Source organism: Nuphar pumila, chromosome 5, assembly GCF_984573655.1.
Source record: "Nuphar pumila chromosome 5, dmNupPumi1.hap1.1, whole genome shotgun sequence".
NCBI lineage: Eukaryota > Viridiplantae > Streptophyta > Magnoliopsida > Nymphaeales > Nymphaeaceae > Nuphar > Nuphar pumila.
In genome coordinates this window covers 132,974,424-132,983,042 of record NC_143253.1, presented here as the reverse complement: position 1 = coordinate 132,983,042, position 8,619 = coordinate 132,974,424, and the positions used below count along the sequence as shown (strand labels likewise).

Sequence of the window (8,619 nt, the reverse complement as noted above, 5' to 3'; positions counted from 1 at the left end):
ATGCACATACCTAGGTATTCTCGTTCAGATGGGTTGGGTATTTAACACAAACCCAACCCATTGACAGCCCTGTTCAAGCTGTTGTTAGGGATGGGCAGGCCCGATGCGCCTAGACAACCCGGCTCGCCATGGGCCGGTTTGGGCCAAGGTTTTAAGCCTGGTCCTATTAGGTACCGGGCCAAAACCAAACTCGTTATATACGTGGGGCGGTCCTGGGCCGGCCCATGGGCTACCAGGCCGGCTCGATTTGCCTGAGTTATTTGTTAATTTTTAATAATATAAAAATTAAAAAAAGAACTATTGCATATTAAGTTGGTAAATATTACTATTTACCTAATTAGTTTCATTAATTTTATAAAAACTATAAAGATAATTAATTGGGTTCATGAGAAGTTAAGAACTTGTTAATTATTACTATTTATAAATGAATTTGGGTTGGGCGGGGGCAGACCTGGCCCGCTTCACATTAGCCTGTTGGGCGAATGGGATGAGCCATAGATTGCTCTTCAAACCCGAACCGGGAAAAAACAGGACCTGTTAGTAAATGAGCCGGGTCATCTCCATTATATGTCGCACTTAAAGCCCCGCGGGCCGAGCTCTAAAAGGGATTGGTCCGGGCCGGGCCGAGCCAATGCCCACCCCTAGCTGTAGTATATATTCGACAGTTACAATCGTGGATTAGTAAACTAAATTAGATCTGGCTTGGACCCCACAACAATTTTTACTTTTGGCAGGTTGCCGATGTGAAGGGCCATTGGTCGAAGTAGATTTAGCCAAGCATGATCGTCAGCTATCATCTAGCACTGCCTAGTGTCCAAAATTTACATGGACAAATATGTTTTGGGGAGCACAAAATTAGGGCATCGGGCTTGACAGAGTCCTTCTTTGACCAGCAATATGGGGACATCAGAACAACCTATTGATTTTTTAAATAACAATTAACCCAGCAACAGAATCTCGACATCAGCCTAACCCTAGCTAGGGCTACTAAACATCTTTATGACTTTGAAGCACTCCTTGGGAATGCAAGTCACCATATGGGGGTGACTTTTGTTTCTTGACAAAATACTTCTTATTTGAGGACCTAACAATCCTTAAATGAGCTAGTTTTTGATATTTGATTTCTTTATTAACCTAGATCACAGGTTTATGGGGTTACTTATTTCAAAGCTAGCTATTCTTAGATAAGCAAAGAGCTCGTTCAAACTTGTAAAATAGGTTATACAAGACAAACATAATCAATAGGCCTCTTTGGCTTGACTTAGCTTATAGAAGCCCTTTAATAATAAACATACCTTAGATTTATCATAAATGGTTGAAGTGTTTGTCTTGCAAGCAATAGGTCGACAGTTCAAATCTTGTTGCTTCTAGAGCTTTCAAATAATGTACATAATTTATAAATGGGTTTGAGATCAGCTTGATAAGTTTAGAGTTCAAATACTTTTACATCCAACTTTGAAAAAATATTTTTTATTCTTAAAAATAAACCAGTTTAAGCATGGCTCATTTAGCTTGAGCTCAGCTCATCACATGCATGAGCCAAGCTTGAACACCTCATTTTCGACCAGTTCGGCTTTACTGGCCTTTACTGTTCTAGCCAATTAAAAAATGAAAGTCTTGGTTAAGCTTACACCTAGCTAGTTCACACACTATTGTTGGAGTACTGGTGTGAGTTCAATTACCTAACTCCACAAGGTCTACATTCATCCCATTAAAGCTACGGACCCACAACCCAAATAGTTATAAGACCTATGAAATTGAGGTGTAGCCTATGCAGTCTTAAGTTTACTACAAAACAGTGTGGTTTAATTTGCCCTTTCAAAAAGAAGATGCTTGTGTTTCCAACAAAGGAAACTAATGGAAAATGATTGGATTGTACTTTAAAAATAGTGTACTCTGTCAAAACCCCACAAATATGCTAATTTTTTTGCATGCATGTCCAACATCATTAATTCTTGACTTAAAACCATTTTACCCTTGACAACATATTTTGTATAGACCTGCTGTTCACACAAATATGTTGTGAACCTTCTAAACGTTCACATGACGTTCATACAAATATGTTGTGAACCTCCCGAGCCAAGCTTAAACACCTCAATTTCCATTGGTTCCGCTTTACTGACCTTAACTGTTCGAGCCTTTTCAAAAATAAAAGTCATGGTTAAGCTTACACCTAGCTAGTTCACATACTATTGTTGGAGTACACATGTGAGTTCAATTACCTAACTCCAAAAGGTCCACATTCATTTCACTGAAGCTACTGACCCACAACCCAAATAGTTATAAGCCCTGTTAAATTGAGGTGTAGCCTATGCCGTCTTAAGTTGACTACAAAACAATATGGTTTAATTTTTCCTTTTAAAAATAAGATGCTTGTGGCTCCAACAAAAAAAAATAATAGAAAAATAATTGTATTGTACTGTAAAAATGGTGTATTTTTGTAAAAACCTACAAATATGCCAATTTTTTTTGCATGTCCAAAATCATTAATTTTTAACTTATTTAAGATCATTTTATCCTTCACAATATATTTGTGTGAATGGTAGGAAGTCTGCAAATATATGGTGAACCTCTCAACGTTTAGATGTGAACCTCTCGACATAAATACAAATATATTGTGAAACTCTTGAGCCAAGTTTGAACACCTCAATTTCGACCCATTCGACTTTACTGTTCTAGCTAATTAAAAAATGAAAGTCTTGGTCAAGCTTACACCTAGCTAGTTCACACACTATTATTGGAGTACACGTGTGAGTTCAATTACCTAACTTCACAAGGTCCACATTCATCTCATTGAAACTACGGACCCACAAACCAAATAGTTATAAGACCTTGAGGTGTAGCCTATGCAGTCTTAAGTTGACTACAAAACAGTATGGTTTAATTTGTCCTTTCAAAAGAAAGATGCACGTGTCTCCAACAAAGGAAAATAATGAAAAATGATTTTATGGTACATTAAAAATGGTGTATTCTCGCAAAAACCCACAAATATGCCATTTTTTTTCAGGTTCAAAATCATTAATTCTTAGCTTAAGACCATTTTAACCTTATCAACATATTTGTGTAGACCTCCTGCCATTCACACAAACTACACAAATATGTTGTGAACTTTTTAACATTCACATGTGAACCTCTAGACGTTCACACAATATGTTGTGAACCTCATGAGCCAAGCTTGAACACCTCAATTTCGATTCGTTCGGCTTTACTGGCCTTAACTACTGTTCTAGCCATTTCAAAAATGAAAGTCTTGGTTAAACTTTCACCTAGCTAGTTCACATACTATTGTTGGAGTACAAGTGTGAGTTCAATTACCTAACTCCACAAGGTCCACATTCATCTCATTGAGGCTATGGACCCACAACCCAAATAGTTATAAGACCTATGAAATTGAGGTGTAGCCTATGCAATCTTAAGTTGACTACAGAACAATATGGTTTAATTTTCCCTTTCAAAAAGAAGATGCTTGTGTCCCCAACAAAAAAAAATAATGAAAAATAATTGTATTGTACTCTAAACGCGATGTATTTTCTTAAAACCCACAAATATGCTAATTTTTTTTGCATGTTCAAAATAATTAATTCTTGACTTGTTTAATACCATTTTACCCTTTGCAATATATTTGTGTAGACCTCCTACCATTCACACAAATATGTTGTGAATATTCTAACGTTTACATGCGATCTTCTGACGTTTGCACAAATATATTGTGAACCTCCTGAAGTTCGGATGCAAACCTCTTATTGTTCACACAAATATGTTGTGAACCTTCTTATGTTTGCATAAATATTTGTGCCGACCTCCTAATGTTCACACAAATATATTGCATGAACCTCCTTATGCTTGCATAAATATGTTTCGAACCTCCGAATATGATTAAAATCACCGAAGAGATTTACAACATATTTGTGCAGGCCTCTTGCCATTTGCATAAATATGTTGTGAACCTCCAAATATGATTAAAACCATCAAGAAGATTCACAACATATTTGCGCGGACCTCCTAATGTTTACACAAATATGTTGTGAACCTCCGAATATGGTTAGAATCATCCAAGAGATTCAAAAATATTTCTGTGAACCTCCTAACGTTTCCACAAATATGTTGCAAACCTTCGAATGTAGTTAAAATCACTAGGAGATATGCATAATATCTGCGCAGACCTTTTGACGTTCACAAAAATATGTTGCAAACCTTTGAATATAATTAAAATCATCAAAGAGATTTATAATATATTTGTGCAAACCTTTTCACTCTTGCTTAAATATGTTGTGAGCTTCTAAATATGATCAAAATCACCAAAGAGATTCACAACATATTTACGTGATACTCCTCACATATACACAAATATGTTTCAAACCTTTGAAATATAAAACTCACAAGGAAGATTATACTTTCATTCCCATTTTTGCATATCGCTCAACATTCACACAACTATCTCGCGGACCTTCAAATATGGTAAAACTCATCGAGAAAACTCGTATGATAGTTGTGTGGACATGGCGACATTCACACAAATCACAACACTTGAGGACAACACACAATTAGGGTTCTCTTGAGGGGCAAAGAGAGTCGCAAAAAACACAACTATTTATTAAGAGTTTGAAATCATGCGACTACAAACGTTCGAAGGTTCATAAGATATTTTATGCGAATGTCGGAATGTCATAAATATTATGTGAATCTTCTTGGTTTGATTTTAATCATATTTGGAGGTCCACAACATATTTGTGCGAATGTCAGGAGGTTCACATGCAAACATCACATAGTTCACAACATAATTGTGCAAACATCAAGGGGTTCACAACATATTTGTGCGACTGGCACACAAATATTTTGAGAAGGGTAAAATGGTTATAAATAAGTAAGAAATCAATGATTTTGAACATGCCAGGAATTTTGGCATATTTGTGGGTTTTTCCAAAAAATGCACCATTTTTACAGGGCAGTACAGTCGTTTTTCAAAAAAACAATCTTGTCTATTCTTCTTTTAGGGTTACATCTAAAACACTAAAAGATCTAAAGCTTAAATCGCATTAATGATATCCCAAATATCCATTCCTCTTTTCTGTGTCAATGACTCTCCCTCTCTCTCTGTAGGTTCTTGTTGGTTTTCTTTAAAGATAAGAAAATAAAGAATTGCTTGTTGGAATGTAATTGCCAAGTACTTATACGTTTATGTTGCTTGTTGAGATTGTCATCAAGAACTTATTAGTCTAAGAAAGGAGGCTCTTACTTTTCAACGAGAAACTATCAAATTCTTGGCTTTATCATATAAAAGACATTTCGACTTGACATAGAATATTACAACGGACTTGGACTTCTCGAAAAGTAGAAAAGCCACGAAACAGTCATTTACTCAAGAAGATTAAAACACATTATTACATTAAGATATCACATTGAGCACAGCATCATCACAATGCATATAGAAGCAAGAGACTAGCAATATGTGAAAGGCCACTACTAATTAATGGCGACGAGTTGGAGACCAATGAGGGAAAGCTGGGCTAAAATGTGAAGACACAACCCTCGAGTCCAGCAGCTCCAAGATAGGAGTAAAGCTCACACACCTGGGCACCTTATATTGGTTAATTGATGCCCCTCTAGAGATGGCATACTCCATTAGCTCTTCAAATGTTCCACTCTGGACCACCCTTACCTCTAGTGCCCCAATTGACTGATCAGCCACCCTCCCTTGCCTATACACCGAGTTGAGCTCCTCCTCCATAGCCAAGCAGCACTCCTCCATCACCCTCTCTGGCACCGGCCCTTTCTCCGACGCCAGCTCGAAGAACACGACATAATGACCCGGTATGGTCTTCGTATCAGCATAGCTAGTGTACTCAACAATCCGCGTATCATAATCGTTCATCAACCGGTTTGACACCGCGTCGACTGCTTTCTGCAGCTCGGCCTCATCGGTCTTGTCCGAGTCGATGCTGAGCAAAACGTTCTTCCTCCTGATAAAGTGGAAGTGAGGGGCCTTATTGTGGAAGCCACTGACTCGGAGAATGTCCCCGACTCGGTACCGGTACAACCCAGCATAGGTGGTGATCACAAGCTCGTATTCCTTGCCGACTTGTAGATCAGCCAGGTCAACGAGTTTGGTGTGACTCAGATCGGATTGGTTCGGGTCGTGGGGTAGGAACTCAAAGTAGGCCATGTTGGGCATGATGGTGTAAGAGACTTCAGATGGTTTACAAAGCGGGTTCAGGTTAAGTCCAAAATAGCACTCAGATGAGGCATACATGGTGCAGACAAGAGGCAGCCCACCACCATAGTGGTTAAGGGTAGGTATGTACTGAGCCATGGCACCGGTTACAATCACATCAAGGTACTTAGTGTTAGGCCATATCTTGGTGATGATTCCTTCCCAATTTTGGTCTGAGCACTTGGTGCGGACGAGCCTAGCCAAGTCTGGGTTGGGCTCTAGCAAATTGGCCACTGCAGCCCGGATCGATGGGTCTGTGATCTGCAGACTGAGTGTGCCCGACTCGATGTCGTTGGCGAGCTCCTCCCAGTGGACCTGGAGGAACCGGATCGCCCGGAGCAGGCCTGAGGCAAAGACCGCACCGACTCGGAGGACCTCCTGGTTCTGTACGAGTCCACAGAGCATCTGGGAGTACATGCTCTGGAAGGAGTCAGAGCAGAGGATGGCCTCGGTTGGGCTGGTGTACACCAAGTAGGGGTTGAACTTCCTGTACTTGAAGAGCTCGCTCTTGTAGTAGCTGGTGAGCACAGGGCGAGCAGGCAGCCCTCCTGGTGTCTTCGTATCTGTCTTCACGAAAAGGAAGTACAACCCTTTCCCCTTGTCCAGACCCGGTACAAACCTGCATATTCCCTAAACATTAGCTAAACTCCACGCATTTAGCCCCATGGGCTTGTGAAAAGATCAGGTGCAATATGATTGCACAAATATTTGTGCATTAAGCACCTGATCATCCTCTATCTCTGGGAGAGGGCCCGTCAAGTGTGGGTTCCATGACCTGATGGATGGCGATCGGTTGCTTAATGCATAATGTTTGTGCAATCATATTGCACCGATCTATTTTTTTTTTCTTCTTTTCTGGTGGTTTGTTTAGTGGGAAACTTGTTTTGAATCAAACAATTATGATCTTTAATCAGTCTTTTTTGATGACTTGAACAACAATGACCCACAATCTTTGAAAATTTGATGGCTTAAAAAAATGTGTTTTTATATTAAAAAAATCATCCAAGGTGCATTTCCTAGCAAATAAACTATGGTAAACGGATCTTTAAGGTCGGATTGGATTGCTGTTGCTCCCAACCATGAGTTCATGCTAGGTTGCACAGTCATGTTGCCATGACTAAATACTCTCTCTCTCTCAAGCATACACAAAGTTTATACGCCTGTATCCAGAGGTCAGATCAGGTGATATGACAAAAACACAAAAAATTTGTGTTTTGAAATCACCACCGTACATGGCCTTTTTTGTTGTACAAAAATGGGCCCCACGGGAAGGGATAATGCCATTCTTACTGATAGATCAAGACCATTGACGGTAGTGATTTCAAAACACAAAACTTTTATGTTTTGACATATAACCTGATCTGACCTTCTGTATCCAAGCCATAAAAATGATGTGGGACGTTGTTCTGTCAGAGTACTGCAGAGTATCCCAACTTATTAGTTATTACGGTTTTCAAGGTATGTGGATAAATCCAAACAACCTGTATTAATTAATAGTTCTTGTTGTCTGATATCATTATGGCCTTACTACATGCGTAAACGAGTAAACTGAAATTGGTAAGGACGGAGTGTTGATAACAATTAACAGAAGAAATGTAAGAAGAAGAAGAAGATGAAGACAGACGCACGCACGCAAAAAACACTCACTTGTTCATGACAGGAATAAGAAGGTCGTAGAGGGACTGGCGGCGATCAAGCTCTTGCTGGATCGTAGGCATGAGCTTCCTTTCACCTGCCGATGTGCCCGAGCTGAAAAAAACAAAGAAGAAGAGAATTAGTTAGCAAGCTAAAAAAGATTTTTGTATATAAGATGATCGAGCTATATTAGAAGAAGAATAAGGAGGAGAGGGATCGACCTCGTCAGGAACTCAGAGATGGGGTGAGCGGAAAGGATGGGGGAGCGGTCGCCGTTGGCGATGCGCTGGATCTCGGGCTTGAGGTCATCGTAGGTGACCATGGGCACCTTCCTCTTGAAGGTCTCCCGGTCGATGCACCCGCCGAGGCCGTACCGCTGCAGGTACTCGGTGTGCGCATTCTGGTTCAGTATCTCCCCCAGCACCCTCATCTGCACTTCGTCCACGTTCTTGGTAGCCTCCTCAATGAACTCCAGCAGCTCCGCGTCCCTATCACTCGAACCCATGGCCTCAGAGAGAGAGAGAGAGAGAGAGAGAGAGAGAGAGAGAGGTTCTGTGTCTTTGAAAATCTGAAGGCTTTGGTGGAGAGGGATGGGTGGATGCGAGAGTATATATAAGGGCCCACGGAGACCGACGTTGAGGACCCTTGGCTGAGGGTGGCGGGGGTGCCCACCTTGCGTCCACGTAGACAGCAAGATATCTTGCTGGTCTAGGGGTTTGCAGGGCTCAGGGCAGGCAGGTGGGGCCGATGCACGTCATCCGGCCGGGGTCAGC

The 8,619-nt window shown here is 40.6% G+C and overlaps 1 protein-coding gene across 1 annotated transcript; it reads right to left on the bottom strand.

Annotated features, from left to right (window-relative positions):
• Positions 1 to 5,245: 5,245 nt before the first annotated feature.
• On the bottom strand, positions 5,246 to 8,375 carry LOC149838808 (putative indole-3-acetic acid-amido synthetase GH3.1). The gene is made up of 3 exons (XM_090007801.1): positions 8,068 to 8,375; positions 7,859 to 7,960; positions 5,246 to 6,830 (listed from the first exon to the last, which is right to left on the bottom strand). The coding sequence occupies exons 1-3, from the start codon at positions 8,349 to 8,351 to the stop codon at positions 5,468 to 5,470; spliced, it is 1,749 nt and encodes a 582-aa protein (XP_089863927.1). The 5' UTR covers positions 8,352 to 8,375; the 3' UTR covers positions 5,246 to 5,467.
• Between the last annotated feature and the right edge of the window lie 244 nt (positions 8,376 to 8,619).

What these genes read in the sequence shown, in the direction of transcription:
- LOC149838808 (XM_090007801.1), bottom strand. Translation starts at nt 8,351, where the DNA reads ATGGGTTCGAGTGATAGGGACGCGGAGCTGCTGGAGTTCATTGAGGAG. An exon ending in ATCTCTGAGTTCCTGACGAG is followed by an intron (nt 7,961 to 8,067) that starts GTCGATCCCTCT and finishes TGTTTTTTTCAG; the next exon opens with CTCGGGCACATCGGCAGGTG. An exon ending in CTTATTCCTGTCATGAACAA is followed by an intron (nt 6,831 to 7,858) that starts GTGAGTGTTTTT and finishes GGGAATATGCAG; the next exon opens with GTTTGTACCGGGTCTGGACA.